This window comes from Mastomys coucha, unplaced genomic scaffold, assembly GCF_008632895.1.
Source record: "Mastomys coucha isolate ucsf_1 unplaced genomic scaffold, UCSF_Mcou_1 pScaffold7, whole genome shotgun sequence".
NCBI lineage: Eukaryota > Metazoa > Chordata > Mammalia > Rodentia > Muridae > Mastomys > Mastomys coucha.
The window spans coordinates 57596282-57616693 of record NW_022196913.1 but is presented as its reverse complement, the minus strand read 5'-3'; the positions used below and the strand labels follow the sequence as shown (position 1 = coordinate 57616693).

The 20412-nt window shown below is 49.9% G+C and overlaps 1 protein-coding gene across 1 annotated transcript in view; it reads left to right on the top strand.

The window, feature by feature from the left end:
- The window catches only part of Ror2 (receptor tyrosine kinase like orphan receptor 2), a 192553-nt gene extending 172679 nt beyond the window's left edge, over positions 1-19874 (top strand). The window contains exons 5-9 of the mRNA XM_031359652.1: positions 6323-6450; positions 10457-10771; positions 12498-12743; positions 15962-16164; positions 17586-19874. Of these exons, the coding sequence (XP_031215512.1) occupies positions 6323-6450; positions 10457-10771; positions 12498-12743; positions 15962-16164; positions 17586-19031 (2338 nt within the window). The 3' untranslated portion in view covers positions 19032-19874. The remainder of the gene's footprint in view (positions 1-6322; positions 6451-10456; positions 10772-12497; positions 12744-15961; positions 16165-17585) is intronic.
- Positions 19875-20412: the final 538 nt, after the last annotated feature.

Below are 20412 nucleotides of genomic sequence, written 5' to 3'. Positions count from 1 at the left end.
TCCACAATAGTATCTGGATTTGATGACTGAATATGGGAAGGATTCCCAGGTGGAGCAGTCTCTGGATTATCATTCCTTCAGTCTCTGCTCCATAGTTAGTCTTTACAACTCCTTCCATGGGTATTTTGTTCCCCCTTTTAAGAAGGAACAAAGTAACCACACTTTGGTCTTCCTTCTTGAGTTTCTTGTTGTTTGTGGATTATACTTTGTGTATTCTGATCTTCTGGGCTAATATCCACTTATCAGAGAATGCATACCATGTGTGTTCTTTTGTGATTGGGTGACCTCACTCAGGATGATATTCTCCAGATCCATCCATTTCCCAAAGAATTTCATAAATTCATAATAGCTGAGTAATATTCATTTATTTATTTATTATATGTAAGTACACTGTAGCTGTCTTCAGACACTCCAGAAGAGGGCATCAGATCTCATTATGGATGGTTGTGAGCCACCACGTGGTTGCTGGAATTTGAACTCAGGACCTTTGGAAGAGCAGTCAGTGTTCTTATCCACTGAGCCATCTCTCCAGCACCACCACCCCTCACTCAGGTAATTTTTATTACCTTTATTTAGTGTACAAGTGGGAGCACTCCTGTTGAGGTCAAAAGACAACTTGGATGAGTTAGTTCTCTTCTTCCATCCTGTGGGTCCTGGGGATTAGAACTCAGATAGTCAGGCTTGGAGGCAAGTTCCTTTACTTAAATGAGCCATGTAGCCGACACCTAATTGGAAATAAAAAGTTCCTTGTTCTGTGGAGAATTCTTGGGCTTTTTGTATTGTGTTTTATTTAAAACATTGTCTGAAGTTTCTTTGAACAGATGCTGTTTGGATTGGACTAATCATGAATTCATAGGTAGATGGGTGAGAGAGTCTCAGTTGAATTTTTTTCTCAAAAGCCATGCTTTTTATGTTCTAAATTATTTTCCTCCCAACATTTTATTCTGAAGTATCTTAAGCATGCAATCAATGTTAGGTGGCATTTTAGAGTGAGCCCCCAGCCCCAACCATGGCCTCACCATTCTCTCTGCCGGCTTCACTGTGTCTTCCTCCCGTGCCCCACCCATCCATCTATCCATCAGTCCATCTTGTTGCAGATAGACTCACATCTATCCTGAAACACTTCAGTGTGGATATGGGGTGTTTACAGTGTATACTGTGTTTACAGCTAATAACGGAGACCTGTGTCCTTATAATCCCATTTTCAGACAGAAAGCTCACAGTAGCTTCCACATGTTAAGATTCGCCTAGAGATTTCCTGTTGTGAGGTGATGTCGCGGAAGTAGAATGATAGGGTGAGTTACTCTCTTAACTTGGTGCTGGATTAATCTGACTCTGTGCTGGCAGATGACTCTGAAGGTAGTCAACTCATGTTTAAGTTGCCAAATGAAAACTGGTACAGCCAGGCCTTCTAGTGAAGGTTTGTAATCGAAGCTAAGGCAGGAGGACTGAAAGTTCAAGGCTAGCCTGGGTTACAGAATGAGTTTAGGGCTAGCCTGGGCAACTTCGTGAGATTCTGTGCTAGGGAAAAAAAAGAGAGAGAGAGTCCTCGCCTGCATTCTCAAGGCCTTAGGTTCATTTCAGGATACACAGTACACAAAGTAATGAATAACTACAACAAACACTAAAATTTGTGTGTATTGTTGGAGAACGTAGCTCCACAGTAGAAATATTAGCATGCAGAGTACCCCGAGGCCAGGCCCCAGCACCAAAAACTTGCATCTGTTTATAGTATGCAGCATGATGTCTTGGTTACTTATATGCTGTAGGATGACCTAATCAGGCCAATTAACAAATGCATCATCTCACATAATTGTCATTTTTTTGCGATGAGAACAGGTAAGATCTCTCTGTTTGCACTTGTTAATTATACAGTACATTGTTCTTAAGTCACTGTATCATAAACTGGTCGCTTGGGCTCGGCTTGGGCTCGGCTTATCTCGGGCCTGACTGAAATCTCTTAACTCTGCTCCTCATCCCCTCAGGCTGTTGGCTGCAGTCTCTGCTGGCTGCCGAAGATGGGTGAGAACTATCTTTGATGACATCCCTGTGGACAGAGGTCAAAGGCGTGGCCTTTCTGTAGCTGTGACTTTGTTTTTCCTATTGATTTTGACTATCTCAGACTAGCCTGCATAGTGGTTTCTCTGGAAGTAAGGCAAAATGGTGAACTTAATGCAGTAAATAATCCCTTAGTTCTCTGTGTACTCTAGGAATGACCAGTCTGTCCCACTCAGAGGCTCCTTCATGGCTCTGTTTCCCTGGCAGAGACATAGCCTCTCTGGCTGCCCTTGGTCAATTGGTCTGTCCTGCAGGTGGATGGCAAGCAGGTCGGTGACCGACAAAGGAGACTGAGTTCATCCTGTGTCATGTGACTTTGAGAAGGGGGGCCGTTATTGGTCCTCACACAGAAATGTGACCGTTGGTCTCATACACTCTCGCTGCTTTCTGCCTCCAGAGCACATGTTGGTGCCACAGCCCGAGGCTTCCACTGCTGTGCAATGGGAAGCAGGTGGTTGTCCTGGGTACTTAAGGGATTTACTGTCATCCTTCCATCTGCCTTTGGTTGATGTTGAGGAGGATGTGTGTAGAGAAGAAAGGATGGTGCCGCCTTCCTTATAGGGTCTCTCAGGCTGGGGTGATGCCCGGGGGTCACGAATGCCTGACACTGACTTCGTTTCTGCTGTTTTAACTTAGCGGTGGCTCTTGTTCAGTATAATGGGGCCGCATATTCCATACTAGAAGCACTTAGGCAAGATGTGGTGATGCCCAGAGCCTCTACATTAGAGCCCCTTCTTCCCACTGTTTCCTCTGTCAACCTTTAGGTACACGAGTATATGACACACTGCTTCAAGAAAGTACCCTGTGCTCTTGAGCAGTTAAATTAAGCTAATTCTTGGTATTCCACCGTCCTTGGCGCCATGTCTTGAACCCTCTTATTTTCTGACTTTCTTGGCCACCAGGCTTGTCCACAGCTGCCACCCTGTTATCCAGCTGCATGTTGTGGCCCCAGAATCTCCATTACCAAGTCTACTTTACCGGCCAGTCTGCAGACCCAGGACCTCTGTCGCATAATGAGTGCCTGTTTCTCTGTGTCCGGCTCACAGTTAGGTGAACCCCTCCCCCGGCCCCACCCCCCAGTGCCCCGGCAGAATGCCATTGGCTGCTCCTACAGCTCTCCCACTGCTAATAAGAAGACCATTTTTAACTCGTGTACAGGTTTCCAAATTACAGGTAAATAACAGGATAAAAACTATTTAAATTGCCACTGACGAGCCAGTGACTAAAGATGACTTGAGGAGAAAGCTGTCTTATTACAAAGAACATTCTCAGATTTAGCGTTTGGTGTTAAAGCTTAGACCACCAGTTCCTTAAAGGATCGACTCGACCGCAAGTGGAGCTTGAAGGAGAGACACTGATCTTAATTTTCAACTCAAAACCACCTTGTTATAATAGGAAGTGTAACTCTTGGGGCTGGGGAATGGCTGTATGGGTAAGAGTGCTTGCTGGGCAAGCATGAGAGCCCGAGTTCAAATCCCCAGCCTTCATATGAAAAGCAGACATGGTGGTGTGTGTTTTTGTAACCTGTTGCTTTTGTGGGGATGGAAGGTGGGGACAGGAGGGTCTTCAAAGCTAGTCTGGAATATGGAGTAGTGAACAGCAGAGACCACTCCCCTGGTCCCAGACAAGATGGAGAATGAAGCTATGTCCACATTCACACACAGAACCACACACATATACATAGAAAGAAAGGTAATTCTCCTTAGATCCTGTAATGAGGAAAAAATGTGTTTTAATATTTAAGTCTGTGCTGCCTAAAATGAGGTATGTTATGTGACAATAGCTATAATGTCTGAGTATTGAATCATATTCCAATTCCTTTAATTAACAGATCCCCTCTCCCTTCACACACACTAGCCATACTTGGTCTCAAATATAGATCGTTCCTTGACCTTCTGTGACTTTTGTCTTCTTAGGATTCCCCCTCTGGAGGCCTTTCTCCATAGGAGCAGCTGTGGGGCTTGCTACCTATTTGTAGAGCCCTGCCTCAGTTTCTCTGGGGCCTCTGATTCCTACTGGTTACATTTCATTACCCCATAGCACTAAGCCATCTGTCTCCTTCCCTGGCTGTAGTCTCTCCCGGTAGCTGTTTCTCTTTCCAGCTTCCAGTGTGGCCAGGCTCTGGTCTGTACCTGGCCATATCAAGTAGAGCAGGGGGTTTAGTCAGGCTCCACACACCTCTGAGAATCTTGTGGGCGGTGAGAACACGTTCCTTTCTTTCATGCACCTGACTTACAGGCCTAGGGTCACATCAGAAGCTCATTCATGGACCCCCTGTTCCACTGCTGTGCCCCTCACACAGCAGCCCTGAAAACTCTGCTGCATCCTAATAGAGTTGCCTCCTTTGATGGATCCACAGGCCATTGAGACAGATGCTAATTTTCATTATCAAGGAATGGGACATTGAAGGGATTAGAATCACCATGGAAATTTGTATAGGTATATCCAGGAGGGGATTTCTAGAAAGGTTTACCTGAGCCTGAGGCCTTGAAAGTGGCCAACAGCTTCTATCCCTTGGAAGATGGAAGCAAGCGCATCAACTCTTGTCTGACTATAGATACAACGTATCTACATTCATCACTCTTGTCTAGCTGTAGGTACAATGTGTCTATATTCATTGATCTTGTCTGGCTGTAGATACAATGTGTCTACACTCATCCCTCTTGCCTGACTGTAGATACACTGTATTTACATTCATCCCTCTTATCTTACTGTAGATACAGTGTATCCAGTTGCCTCCAGCTCCTGCACCATCACTTCGTCTCTGCATAATGGACTGGACCCTCTAACCATGAGCCAGAATAAACCCTTTTCTCTTTAAGCTGCTGTTATCAGATATTTTATCACAGCAGTGAGTTCTAGAAAGGTCAGGCTGTGGAAAAAGGACTCCCATCACGACTACCATTGTGAGCCTTTTTGAGCTCCGCATCATCCATATTATCTACATAGCAGACTCTAGGCCACATCTTAGAGTGGCCTGTGTTTAGTCCACTGCGGTGCCAGTCTCTCAGTTGCCATGGAGAAGGCAGAGGGCACCCACATGTGCTGCCTTTGTTCTTCCCAAAAGACTGCCCCTAGCATTTCAGTGCCGGAACACACCTCATGCATTATTTAAATTAATTAATAATTTAAAATTATTAAAAATCTTGGTTTACAAATAAGGGCAATGTGAGGGGAAAGGCCGTCTCTGATGTAGCTCAAGAGTGAGAAGTGTGTTAGATGTGTAACATCCTCGTGCTAGGGACCTATGGATGAACACCTCGTGCCCACATCACCTCATCTGTAAGAAGTCTTCCTGGGGCTAGAGTGGTGGTGCATAGCAGCTGGGAGGCAGAAGCAGGCCTATCCCTGTGAATTTGAGGCCAGCCTGATGTACACAGCAAGTTCCAGCCAGAGCTACACAGTAAGATCCTGTCTCAAAAGGAAAAAAGAAGTCTGTCCATGCTTGGCACTTTGTTAAGATGTCCAGGTTTTTAAAAAGTGATTAAAATTAAAAAGTGACCAGTAAGTTGTTAAACATCTGTGTTAGGCTTGCAGTCAGCCTGACCAGAAGTTAGTGTTCCCTCTTGCTGTCCTCTTACTACTGATGGAGCCTGTATAGTCAGTCTATCACAAGCTGAATTGGGCAATACGCATTAGGGCTCAGTCTGAGTTTCCCTTCTATGCGTTTATGCTGACATACCCAGCATGATGTCATCATTTCAAGAGGTTTCCAGATTCATCCTCTTCCCCCTCAACACCTGGTAGTCTGGGATCTGATTATTGCCTTTGAACTTTGCTTTTTCTGGAGCATTGCTGAGTTGGAGCCCACACACAGTGCAGAGCTTTTCAGATGGGCTCATCGTCCCTCCAGCAGGCACCCACATCCTTCCCTGACTTGTGTCCTGTTGTGTGGAACTGTGACTCACTAATCTATGCATCTGGTTGCTTCCAAAGTTGGGCAATATGAAGAGAGCCACTATGTGATGGTTTTCATGCTGATGGGATTTTTGGACCAAGTAAAAAAGAAATGCTGGCCTATCAAGTATGGTGATATAATCCCAGCACTTGGGAGGCTGAGCAAGATGGCCCCTCAGAGTTCACAGCCAGACTATACCACAGAATGAGTTCAGAATATAGCCCGACTAAATAGAATGGCCCAGAACTAAACAAACAAAGCAGAATAAAGTAAAAACATTGATGGTTTGTAAAATTCTGGATTAAAAACTCTTCATGGACTATTTGCCCTCAGCAGTCACTCATGGAGGTTTGTATGTCTTTCCAGGGATGATGATCAGGAAGATGGCTTCTGCCAGCCTTACCGAGGGATCGCTTGTGCACGCTTCATTGGGAACCGTACTATTTATGTGGACTCCCTTCAGATGCAAGGGGAGATTGAAAACCGAATCACAGGTAGGAGCACACAGCCCCCTCGGGGTGCAACAAGTGTCTATGCAAGCTCCTTCTGTGCAGGTGGTCAGCCACCACTCTGGTGTTTTATCGGTTAGTGGCACAAACTGTCAGGCTAACATCTCTTACACTAGGAAATAAGAGATCTTTCTCAGAAGCGGTTGCTCTTACTCATGTGTTTTGTCCTAAAATATCTCCAGTGTTTTAAGTTACTGTGTTATCCCTTTATGCAGAACAATAATGAGATATTCAAAGTTAAAACACCTCATAGAGAAATGGATTTTTGGCTTACAGCTCCAAGGCTGAGATCCCAAGCTCCATGGCACCAGCCCATTGAGGCTCCTTCAGTTTCAATATCATAGTGGGAGGCATCCTGGTGGGAGCCCATCTGAGAAGGGGCAATCACTGGGCAAGACAGGAAGCAAGCTGTAAGGGAGTGCTGTAGGGGGGCAGGGCAGACCTGTTCTTTCTCATCAACCTTATGAGAACAGAGCCTGTCCCATGAAAACTGCTTCAATCTATTCTAAGAACGGCACTTAGCAACCATTCACTATGCCCTGTTCCCGAAGTTATCCCCGTATCTCAGCACCACCAGACTGGGAATCAGTGACAAGAACCCTGAGGGACAGGACACATGCACACACACACACACACACACACACACACACACACACACACACACACGCACGCACACACGCACACGCACCCTGGCCAGTCTGGGCATGTCGGAGGCACTAACATCATGGTCACACCCACTGTGCTTGAGAGCTTGCTCTGCATTTCCTGGATCTCAGTGTTACCTGTATGCTGTGCCCGGTCCACATGTGTACAGTTTGGTACCAGCTTGCTTGGAAGAAAGATTGTGGATGCCAGGCAGAAGGGATTCTGCAGTGAGTAAGGCCTCACTCAGGCCTTAGCTTCCAGAGAACAAAGCCAGGGGTTCCGAGACCTGGTTCTGGGTCTCTGTGGTGGAGCTGCTCAGACAGGAAGTGAAGCTGCTCTCTCCTCAGTCTCCTTGGGAGTTGGCTGTGAGGTTTCAGTATCTCAGCCTGGGCTCCATGATGGGGTTTTTATTAGAAGCTTTGGGAAGAAAATCATTTAGAGTCTTGTACCCCACCACTACCTCCAAGCCAGATGCCTTCCTTCCCAGACACAGCAGAGTTGGGGGGGTGGAGCACAGGTACCAGCGCCTCTCTTTCTTTGAAGGCTTTCTGTGGTGCTCTTGGCCAGGCTTTGTATTTGAATCAGTCACTGCTCAGAGCCCTGCCCTGGCAGTGGCCTGGGCTGGAAGGAAGATCAAAGTGGAAAGACACCATTGCTGACATAACCTCATAACTTCAGCTGAGTTCATGATCACAGCAGACCCTGCGTGAGCTGTGTATACTACATGGTGAGGATCAGCGGCGGGTGGGAAGGCTATCTGCACAGTGTAGGCTCTTACTGGAAGCATGTTTTAATGTCATCCTGTACAACAGTGGAGCCTTGGGTTCAGTGACAAACATGCATCATGTTGTGACTTAGCAAATGCAAAATCCGATAGGCTTTGAGTCATAGAAACAACATGGCCCGGTGGAGGAGCTCATTTTACACTGGCTTTGCTGGTTCAGCATACACAAGCTCTTTCACGCACAAATACATGGAGCATGTGATATGAAATCACCTTAAGACCATGTGGATGAAGCCTGTGTGAAACATTAGTGAATTTTGTGTTGAAATTTGGGTTCCCTCCCTGAGGATCTCACTACACGTGTGCATGTGTTTTAAAATATGGGAGCATCCCCAAGCCAAAGATTCTTCTGGTCTCTTCTGAAGAGCTGCTGGGTTATGGGGAACAGCGCTCACCTTTCATAGGTCAGCACGCTTGGATTTGTCTCCTCGGTTTGAATTCATTGGTGACAAACTTATAGTTATTACCTGTGGAACTAGCCAGATGCCCAACATCCTTGAGTTTGCCTTCAGGATGCCACCCATAGACTCCATGATGACTTTGACGTTCTGCTAAGTGGCAAACCCTGAACCTAGGCACAAGGTTGATCTGCAGTTACTTCTTCCTCTATCCTCAGAGGAAAGATCAGAGAAAGGACCAGAGAGCCGGGCTAGCCAAGCAGCTTGACTTTACAGCTGTTTGGAAAGAAAGGTATGAAGCGAGCCATGGAAGTGCAGGTCTGCATCAAGCACTTGGGAAACTGAGGCAGGAGGCATGCTGCTTACTGGCTTGCTCCTCATGGCTTGCTCAGCCTGCTTATAGTACCCAGGGCCACCACCAGCCCAAGGGAGGCACCACTCACAGTAGGCTGGGCCCTCCCCCATCAATCACTCATTAAGAAAATGCCCCACAGGCTTGCCTACAGCCTGATCTCATGGAAGCATTTCCTTAATTGAGGTTTCCTTCTGTCTGATGACTTTAGTTTGTGTCAGGTTGTCATTAAAGCTAGCCAGCCTACCTCATTAGCATGGCAGTGTCCTGTGTGGAGATCAGCCAATGGGTGACATTCAGGGTGTAGGCAAAGATGAGGGCAGGGGATGTGGAAACACCTTCTCTGCCTAGAGCTGATTTGGGGTAAACAGCCCTCAAATGACACCTTTGGGGTCCTGCAAATGCAGCTGTGACCTTGTGAGCTGGCTCCCTGGAGGAAATACTGACTTTGCCCTTAATCTGCCTGACTTTTCTGGCAGTAATCCCCTTCATTGCCAACTCTGTACTGGGGAGTTCACTCCTTAGTTAAACCAAATCCTGGATACCTTGTCCTTGATCTCTGGTGCCCATACAAGGGTGGGGCCTATGATTTCCAGCCCCGGGGCTAGCCAGTCCTGGGCTAGCCAGTCCCTGGGGCCACTCACATCCCACCCATATTTTAGGTACTGTGTGAAAGTTCAACTCTCGATGTAGTCTCAAATCATTTTCTAGATAAAGAAATGGACCCACAAAGGACTGAATGAAAGCACCTGTCAGACCAGTGCTCACAGTTTGCCATCCCATCCTTCTTTTATACAGTAAATGAGAGTTGGCTGGAACCCAGACTCAACAGTTCTGGGAGGGGGGGGGTTAGGGGGGGAGGGAGGGGACTGGGCTTGTATCCTGCAACTAAATGACTGTCAGCAGCGCCACCTTCTGGCTATATATGGCACTGCATGCCCCAGGGTCTCAGCCTCTGGGTTTTTGCAGTGTTCACCGTATCTGCAGGATATGTATGTAGGCAAAGGAAACTGACTGCTTCAGTTCTCCACTTCTTACTGGATACCTAATGCCCACTCTAATTTCCCAGCCCTCCACACACGTCCCTCTTACCGTCCGGTCTGTCTGCCTGGGCCTCTCAAGGTGAGCCTAGTATACCTAGGAGACCCCCAGTTAGATTGCTCCTCTTTCTTGCTGTGTACCAAGCCCTCCAAGATCAGGCTGTGTATAATCCCAGGCTGTAGAATCCACACACAGACTAGTCCTTAGGAGGTAAGTTCTGGAGCCCAGTGCTAGGTGGGTGAGGCAAGGCTGAAATGAGGTCGAGAAATGAAGTGTCCAGAGCTCAGGGTAGAAACAGGAGTGAGGGGTTGGGGGTCAGGGTTGTAGAGCAAGCCATTGATGGTGCTAAGGTTGTGGTTTGGGTAAAGCGTAGAGGTGCAGGGGCACTTAGAGTTGTGACTGTTAGTGCGTAGGGTGTGGGTCAGAGTTTCTCAGAAGTTGTGTGTCTGGAATAGGATAATGGGGGTGTGGGACAGTCTCAGATGGGCACCCAAGTCAGGGCTCAGAGAAAGGGATGATTGGTCATGGGTTGTCAGGAGTCCAGACAGATGCATCGGAGGTGCCTGGAGAGGACGGAGTGAGAGTTATCGTTGGTAGGGGTGACGTTGAAGCAGTGGAAAGGATCAAAGACTAAGGGTAGGGGCTTCAGGGTTTGTCGTCTGGTAAGAGCATGACCGAGGCGAGGGACAGATTAAAGACTGATTGAAGGTCGGGTATCTTGGGCAGGGGCGGGGCTTGAGCTGTCCACGCTCACAAGTTTCTTTTCCGCAGCTGCCTTCACCATGATTGGCACCTCCACGCACCTGTCAGACCAGTGCTCACAGTTTGCCATCCCATCCTTCTGCCACTTCGTCTTCCCTCTGTGTGACGCGCGCTCCCGGGCGCCCAAGCCTCGGGAACTGTGCCGGGATGAATGTGAGGTGCTGGAGAATGACCTCTGCCGCCAGGAGTACACCATCGCCCGCTCCAATCCACTCATCCTCATGCGGCTCCAGCTGCCCAAGTGCGAAGCGCTGCCCATGCCCGAGAGCCCGGATGCTGCGAACTGCATGCGCATCGGGATCCCCGCTGAGAGGCTGGGCCGCTGTGAGTGTCCCGAGGGTGCCGAGCTGAGCAAACGCACCTCTATGCTTCTTAAGGTCTCTGTGCCCTAAGCAGGGCCAGGTCGCTTGCCAGAGCCCACAGCACAGACAGTCATGGGGAAGGAAGCCCTCTAGTGGTTAACCTGCGCCAGGCTCTCACCTGAGCTGGACCCTTCCCTTGTTTGGGTCCTTCTCCTTGAACCTGGGATCTTGGTTCATACTCCAATCCATGTCGGGACCATTGGAGTGGCAGAGGCAGCCTCCCAGCTTGTTTAATGGTCTTCAGGCTCCTGCAGCCCCAAAGATTCCTAGCACTGGACAACTTTCAAGAGCTCAGCGAGCCCCTAAAATGCATCCCTGGAGAAGGGAATCTGGGCCGATCAGCTTTCCTGGGTGCCTGCCCATGGAACACCTGATCTCGAAAATAGGGACTATTCTATTCTTCTGAGCCTGAGATCTGGGCGTGGCCTCTTTGAATCTGCACAGGACAGAGGCATGCGCTCCATCTTCCCTCCGTGGCAGAATGCCGCATGGATCCCCATCTTCCCCATGCATGTGGGCTGGAGATTTTAGTCAGCTCCGGGAGCCCTGGCAGGTGGACAGAGGCCGGTCATTGTAGGGCTAGCATGGCTCTGTCAGCAGCAATGAGGAAAGCCCTGAAGGCTGCAGGGGTGCTTCCAGAACAGGCAGGGAGGCCTAGGCCTGAGGCTTTTCCTGCAGACTAAGGCTATCCAATCTCTGGGGTTCATCTGGGTGTTCCAGTACTGGGCAACTCCTTACCAGGGTAGTCAGGGCCTGGTCCTGGTGCGCACACCCACACCTTGACTTCGATTTTATGCTGTGACCCAAGCAAGAGGCTAAGGCTCACACAGTCTCTATTCCTATGATAATGATAAACGTTACTAAGCCGGTGAAGTTGGACAAAGCCTGAGTTAAGATTTAGATGTGTCTTAGGACAGAGTTTACAGTAAGCACATCACCTGCGAGGTTCTGACTCCTCGGGTGTCAGGGTGAAGTGTGTCTCACACGTGGCTGAGCCAGACTCTCACTGGGCAGCAAATGTGGCCACTGGGGGTGCAGGATTTGTCTCGGTGGCTTGTGTCAGTCCATTTTGCTTCTAGAACAGGATGCAGTTGGCATCAGCATCTCGGACTGGCTGTTGGGTATAGGTGCCTGGTGGGTCCCATAGGTGGCCTCAGGGCTGCTGGTGGGTCCCATAGGTGGGGTATAGGTGCCTGGTGGGTCCCATAGGTGGCCTCTCTGCCTAGCTGTTGGGTGTAGGTGCCTGGTGGGTCCCATAGGTGGGGTGTAGGTGCCTGGTGGGTCCCATAGGTGGGGTGTAGGTGCCTGGTGGGTCCCATAGGTGGGGTATAGGTGCCTGGTGGGTCCCATAGGTGGGGTGTAGGTGCCTGGTGGGTCCCATAGGTGGGGTGTAGGTGCCTGGTGGGTCCCATAGGTGGCCTCAGGGCTGTGGCATCTACAGCAGGCTTGCTTCCCGTAGGTGTCCCTGTTGCACCTTCCATGTCACTGGTGGGCTCGGGGCTTGATTCAGTCCCTCTAGTGCTACTCCTCCGGTCACATGGAAAACCCATAGGTCTTTTGAGGTTTCCTGCCAGGAGGCAGGGTGGCTCTGTTGTTCCTTTCTGAAATCCCTAAGCGCAGAAGGGTTCTGCATACAGGTTTGCCAGTGTCCCTGGATGCTCAGGTCCCTAACTCTTTATTTCTCTCAGATCACCAGTGCTACAACGGCTCTGGTGCTGACTACAGGGGGATGGCCAGTACCACCAAATCAGGCCACCAGTGTCAGCCTTGGGCTCTGCAGCACCCCCACAGCCATCGCCTGTCCAGCACAGAATTCCCAGAGCTGGGAGGAGGCCATGCCTACTGCCGGAACCCCGGGGGCCAGATGGAAGGCCCGTGGTGCTTTACGCAGAATAAAAACGTACGCGTGGAACTGTGTGACATACCCCCATGTAGTATGTATTCTCTCTCTCTATATATATTTTAAATGTTGACTTTTGAGTTTGTCTGCAATGGGAGTTTATGTTTTGCCAGCAGACTGGGGGGCTCTTGTGTCCTGTCTTACCAACACAATCATTTGTTTTAAATAATATAGTAATAGCAGGTCATCATAGATGTTTTAGGCTAGGAGAAGTCTGACCGCTGTACTGGGTAGCCCTGATCTCACCTTCAATGGTGGCTGCCATGTACAATCCGGGTCCCTGTGTATATGGTCCTGGATATTCAGTTTAGCACCTGGGATCTCACATCAGCACCATGGCACAGCATTTCTAAGCTTGGTGGGAAATAATTCTCCTTGCCTCTTGTCCTGTTTCTTGGAGACAATAGATTTCAGGTCTCTGCATCCCCCATGGTGTCTCTGGTATATCATGAGTGGGTGAAGGATGTGCAGTGGCTGGTTTCAAACATCAGTCGTCAGCTGTGTCTTAGTGCCCTGTCACTCTGAGGCACACATATCCACAGCCGTATTTATCCATCACCGGCCTTGGGGGAGCTGGGCTCCCAGGGAGTCTGACCTCTGCAGGAACATGCCTTGTGTGACATCGCATTCAAGTGAAATCTACTTCTGAGGGAATGCTTTGGCTCTGTAAAGCTGAGAAGTGGGTCCACAAGGCACGCTGGGAAAATGCTAAAGAGTAGGACTTGAGTGTGTTGGGTGTGAGGCATCCAAATGGGTGGAGTCTTCAAAAGATGCACACTGGGCTTTTGACAATGATTTCCCCAGATCCATGGAGGTGTCCAGGTAGGGGGCATTTTTCTGAGCAGCTATCTAAAGACAAATATATATAGGTTACGGGACCTGTAGTCATAGGTTACAGAAAGGTCTATACTCATGGGATATTAACACAAGGGACCGACCGCCTGAAGGATTGCTGGTGATAGCCAGATACCAAAGCACCTCTGTTGTGTCATAGGAGGCTCTGGGGTGGCCAGGACAGCATGCCAGGGATGGGTACAGCCAGAGTGGCCCACAGATGTGTGTGTTCTGATGAGACCAAAATATCTTACTCCGCTCCAAGGCCAGCAGCAAGCAGGGTAATATAGACAATGTGATTCTGTTTAAGATAATTTCACAGGTCGCCCTAGGAAAGTACAGTTTCTGTATGCCTTAATAGTTACTCTGTAGGCCTGGAGAGATTTAAAAGCAGTGGCTGCTCTTCCAGAGCCCCGAGTTCAATTCCCAGGAACCACGTAGTGGCTCACAACCATCTGTAATAGGATCCGATGCCCTCTTCTGGCATGCAGGTGTACATGCGGACAGAGCACTCATACATCAAACAAATAAAATTTAAAAATTAAAAAGTTACTCTGTATAGCTGAAAACACTCAGGGGAAGTCTGGTGCCAATCCATCAGCAGCATGACAGCCTTTGGTGACATGTGTCACTATGAGTAATGGCCTCTCCTTTGCCTGAGAACGGTCATTTTTTTTCTGGTATGCATTGTGTTGATAACTTCCAAGTGATGATGATAAAAAATATGAGTGCCTTACTGTGTGGGCAGGGCTCACATTTCCACTCCTGGGGTGAGAGGTGCGAAAGCTCCCCATTGCTTTAGTTTCTTCCGTGTTGCTGTGGTAACATACAATTAGCCAAAGCAACTGGTGGAAGAGTGGGTTTATCTGACTTCTAACTCCGTGTTAGTCGATCACGGCAGGAAACTCAGGGAAGCAGGAGCTTGAAGCAGCCATCGTGTGCCAGGAGCAGAGAGGGATCCGAAAACAAACGCCAGGGCTCAGTTTGCCTTCTCTGTTATATTCAGTGTGGGTGCCCAGGCCGGGGATAGTATTCCCACACCAATTATCCCAATCAAGACAGCCCCTCATCTCGAGCGGTGGTTCTCAACCTTCCTAATGCTGCAACCCGTTAGTACAGTTTCCCATGTTGTGGTGACCCCAACCATTAGATTAGTTTTGTTGCTACTTCATAACTGTAATTTTGCCACAGTTATGAATCTGTGTTTTCTGGTGGTCTTGGGTGACCCCCGTGAAAGGGTCGCTCAACCCCCAAAGGGGTCACAACCATCAGGTGGCGTGCCACTGACACAGACAGTCCCTCGCAGGTGCTCCTGAGGCTTGCAACCCAAGTATCTGGTTGGCAGTACAAACCATCACACCCACCCCAAACATAAAAATACGACCAGAGTCTGGCTTCTCTGTCCCTGCCTCCCCTGACTTCTGGAACATTTAGTCTTGGATTTTTTCTGGGGAAGTTGCTGTGTGGGGAACAGAAGTTCTTGTTTGTCATTTTGTTTTATTGTATGTTATTTCACAGGACCAGGTGTCAAGACTGGGTGTAAGACATGGTGATTTATTTTTTTTGTCCTTCCCCAAGGTGACACCAGAGTCATTTCCTTCAGATCTACAGTCACTAGAAAGGGCTGGATGGCCTTGTTTCCTCCACACGGGTGCTCATTGCTTGCTGCTTCAAGAGTATTCTTTTTTTTTTTTTTTTTTTTTTTTTTTTTTTTTTTTGGTTTTCAAAACAGGGTTTTTCTGTGTAGTCCCGGCTGTCCTGGAACTCACTCTGTAGACCAGGCCGGCCTTGAACTCAGAAATCCACCTATCTCTGCCTCTCAAGTGCTGGGATTAAAGGCGTGCGCCACCACCGCCCAGCAAGAATATTCTCATTCACGGTGCTCAAGGGGAAGGAGAAACCCACGGTTCCCTAGGGTGCTTGGGGTGAGAAGCCATCCAGGGACAGCCAGTCCTCGGCCGTGCCCTGCCCAGGGTTTGTCAGTCCCCCACCTAACCCTTCTTGCTATCATCCTTCAGTCTCCTTGTGTGCCCCTCTGCACCTTCGTGGAAGTTCCTTATATGGAGACACAGCTCAGCTTTTCCTCGGGAAGGATGAAGGTCCTTGTTTGCTGGTCCGGATCTGTCAGTCAAAAGTCCTTTGCCCCCGTTGCCTATCTGTATTCCTTTTACATCAAAGGCATGGGTAATTGTTATCCTGAGAGGTATCAGCATCATACAAAACTGTTAAAATGTACTAAAATGTTAAGTAGGGGAAAGGTTATCAAGGAGCTCTGGGTCCGAATGAAAGAGTAGAACAGGGGAACAGCCAGTCACACTTGAATTCTTTACCTGGTGGTGGGAGGGGCGGGGTGGAGAGCTTGTAAATTGAAAAGAGAATGCCTTCTAAAAGCTCATGGATCCTCTCTGTGGTACCCAGGTCCCCGAGACGGCAGCAAGATGGGGATTCTGTACATCCTGGTCCCCAGCATTGCGATACCCCTGGTCATCGCTTGCCTTTTCTTCCTCGTCTGCATGTGCCGCAACAAACAGAAGGCCTCAGCCTCCACCCCACAGCGCCGACAGCTGATGGCCTCGCCCAGCCAGGACATGGAGATGCCGCTCATCAGCCAGCACAAACAGGTCCTCCAGTCCATATGCTAATGAGGCAGCTCTTGGGGGCGGGGCTCAGGGATGTAGTAACAGCCAACACAAACAGGTCCTCCTGGGGAGGGGAGGGTCTAGGGAGGCAGCTCGGATAGGGCCCAGCGGAAGCCTAGGCTATCAGCAGGCAAGCATACATAGGCCCTTTTTTTTTTTGGGCCCTAGCCTGAGCTCAGGGATAGGGTACCTATGACACTGGACTCTGGATTTCCTCCACACACTGAGCTGAGGAACTCTGGGTAAAAACCAAAAGAGAGCAGACCCAGGAACAATCAGCCATGCTTAACTTGGGGTTAGGAGGGGAAGAGATGGGTAGCTTAGCTTTGAAACCCTAGTGTAGCTTCTACAGCTGCCTCTGTAAATAGATGGGAATGAGCATGTCCGTAGGAGTCACACCTGAGACTGACCCTCCCCGCCACCTGCCCCAGGACCTTCCTAGCCCAGCAAGCTGCCCCGGTTTTGCCCTCAGGGTAACACAGAAAAGGAGAATTCAGATAGCTCCACCATTTGAAGGTTACCGTGCGTTTTTGAGAGTGGGAACCTTTTTCTGATTTTGTTTTGAAGGAAGGAAAGATTGCCATCCCTTTAATCAGGATGCCAGGGAAACAAGTGGGAAGCAGGGGATGGCCTCACCAGGCCTCAGACATGCACACCTAGCTCATGACTAGCTTTGAGACCAGTGTTCTGTCTCGGGTAACTTTGAAGAATCTTGAGGTGCCGGGGACAGGGTTGCCTCATTCAGCTCTTCAGCCGAAAATTCCTGCTGCTTGCTGTGGGCTGGGATTGCTTTTGGGGAGTGTCGGCACACAAACCTTAGAGGCGTCTGTCCATCCAGAAGGAATGGGGAGGGCCCATGTCACTGGATGTCACTTCTATCCAAGGAATATCCAACTGATCGTCTAGTGCAGAGGAAAGGCTTCGACTGGCTGAGGCAGGCTCGATAGAACGTGGTGCTAGGCTCTGCAGTGACCAGATTCCAACAGGCAGAACATTAAGGGCAGGGCCCCGTGGGCATTCTGCTGTGGTGTGGAGCATGCTGGGAGAGGTGTAATAGACAGCTCTGTAGGGTCCCTGGGTGATTCTAGGAAGCTGGCTCCGGGCTCAGCTGTGAGTGTGAATGGATGTAGGCATGTGTGTACATCAGGCATCAGGCCTCGGTGGGGGCACGGAGGTGTACTCACATTTTTGGAGAGACTGGACATATAGTTGTGTTAATTCTGGGGGGTTTCAGATTGGGATAGCCCCACGGCATCGGAGCCATAACTAGGTGTTAAAAGGGCTGCCATGCAGCCCAAGCCCAGGGCAGACAGGACCAGCAAGGCCTTGCCAGCAGTAAAGATCCCAGCCATTCTGCTCTGGTACCACATTGACTGTTGTATTTTACTTTTTCCTTTCTGCAGGCCAAACTCAAAGAGATCAGCTTGTCCACGGTGAGGTTCATGGAGGAACTCGGGGAGGACAGGTTTGGCAAGGTCTACAAGGGCCACCTGTTCGGGCCCGCCCCAGGAGAACCGACCCAGGCGGTGGCCATCAAGACGCTGAAAGACAAGGCCGAGGGGCCCCTGAGGGAGGAGTTCCGGCAAGAGGCCATGCTCCGGGCCCGGCTGCAGCACCCCAACATCGTCTGCCTACTAGGCGTGGTGACCAAAGACCAACCCTTGAGCATGATCTTCAGTTACTGCTCCCACGGTGACCTCCACGAGTTCCTGGTCATGCGCTCGCCGCACTCTGACATGGGCAGCACCGACGATGACCGCACAGTGAAGTCAGCCCTGGAGCCGCCAGACTTCGTGCACGTGGTGGCGCAGATCGCCGCGGGGATGGAGTTTCTGTCCAGCCACCACGTGGTCCATAAGGACCTGGCCACACGCAATGTGTTGGTGTACGACAAGCTGAATGTGAGGATCTCAGACTTGGGCCTCTTCCGTGAGGTATACTCTGCAGATTACTACAAACTCATGGGCAATTCACTACTGCCCATCCGCTGGATGTCCCCCGAGGCCGTCATGTATGGGAAGTTTTCCATCGACTCTGACATCTGGTCCTATGGTGTGGTCCTCTGGGAGGTCTTCAGCTACGGCCTGCAGCCCTACTGCGGGTACTCCAACCAGGACGTGGTGGAGATGATCCGTAGCCGGCAGGTACTGCCCTGCCCGGATGACTGCCCCGCCTGGGTCTATACCCTCATGATTGAATGCTGGAATGAATTCCCTAGCCGGAGGCCCCGCTTTAAGGACATCCACAGTCGGCTCCGGTCCTGGGGCAACCTATCCAACTACAATAGCTCGGCACAGACCTCAGGAGCCAGCAATACCACACAGACCAGCTCTCTGAGCACTAGCCCTGTAAGCAATGTGAGCAATGCCCGCTATGTGGCTCCCAAGCAGAAGGCCCAGCCCTTCCCACAGCCTCAGTTCATCCCCATGAAGGGTCAGATCAGACCCTTGGTGCCCCCGGCACAGCTGTACATCCCAGTGAACGGCTACCAGCCGGTACCGGCGTACGGGGCCTACCTGCCCAACTTCTACCCAGTCCAGATTCCCATGCAGATGGCCCCACAGCAGGTGCCCCCTCAGATGGTCCCCAAGCCGAGCTCACACCACAGTGGCAGCGGTTCCACCAGCACTGGCTATGTCACCACAGCACCCTCTAACACATCTGTGGCAGACAGGGCGGCCCTACTCTCTGAGGGTACGGAGGATACACAGAACATCCCGGAAGATGTGGCCCAAAGCCCCGTGCAGGAAGCAGAGGAGGAGGAAGAGGGTTCTGTGCCAGAAACTGAGCTCTTGGGAGACAATGACACGCTCCAGGTGACCGAGGCCCACGTCCAGCTTGAAGCCTGAGGAGTATTCAGGGCTTGATGTGACCAGATGGGGACCTCAAAATGGCTCTGAGAAGTCCCAAAGAGGGACCCATCACCAGAGCCCAGGGACTGGCAGGCTGTTTTGAGCCTGCCCACCCGAGACTATGAGAGATCTTATACTAGCTCCTGCACCCTGTGCCCATAAAACTGTCGCAGCAGCCCCGGCTTGGCTGGAAGCCATTTCAAACAGGGACCCCGGGTGGGGTCCCTGCAGCATGACCACCTCAGAAACAGGACAGGGAGACCCCACCTCTGTCTGCTTTATCCTGATGGTAGATGGGTAGTGAGTTAAGGATGTCCTGCACAGAAACGGGCTACATCGTCACTCCCTGTTTCATGGGCGGAGGATTCAGAGACTGGGAGAAACATGGCCGCAGAGGGCGGCAGAGAGGTGCCTTGGAGCTGAGATGCTCAGTGAGCCCCCTGCTGGCTGAGGATGGAGAGAGCGCTTGCTCCCTGTGGCCCACTGCTGAACGAACAGCCAAAGGCAAGCAGAAGTAGGGTGGTGCCATCTGCTGGAGTCCAGAGGAATAGTTGGGAGTGCCTTGTATTAAAAAATAAGTGCCTTTACAAAAACCAGCACGATTTTGTATTTTTGTGAAGGGTTTTAATTATACTGCGTATGTATTTTTGCCTACCTTCTGGAATTCAAGGGAAAATGTTTCCTGGGTTTAGAATGTTCAAAAGGAAGCAATGTTGTACAAAAAACAGTATTTTTTTTTTTTAAAGAATCCTGTGCAGACCCTAAATGTAATTTATATGGTTTTCTGTGTGCCGTTTCCGTGTAAGTGTTTTGATCCTAAATAATGACTTAGTAATTTAACTGTGTGTATTATCTCTGGGATGCCACCACGCTGGGGTTGTGTCTGCCTTCATTCTGCCACATGTGGTGAGGTCCTTACATTTCAGAGTTCCCATGCCACATGGGCCACAGACAAGCTGCCTGGCGCATGGTGCCAGTTCCTTTTGTAAGCCCCATGCCTGGAGTACCCAGTACATGAACGTTTGTTTTGTACTACAGCAGGTGGGGAGGATGTGTGGTCGAGGAGGTGCCTGCTAGAGGAGGGAGCCCTGGGAAGGGCTTGGGCTGAGTCTTGCATTGGATTTGCAGTTTTGCTAGGACCAGCAGCTCCATGAGAAAGAAGCAAGAGTAGAGGCAAATGACAGAGGTGACAGGCACCCTTTTCTCTCCTTCAATTTGTATTGCTTTGTGTGTCTGGTTTTGTACGTGTGTGTCTGCATGTGTGTGTGCATTTGCATGTGTGTGTGCATGTGTGTGCGCGAGTGTGCACGTGTATGCACATGCGCCTGTGTTTGTGTGTGTGTGCATGTTTGTGCACTCCTGTGTGTGTGCACGAGTG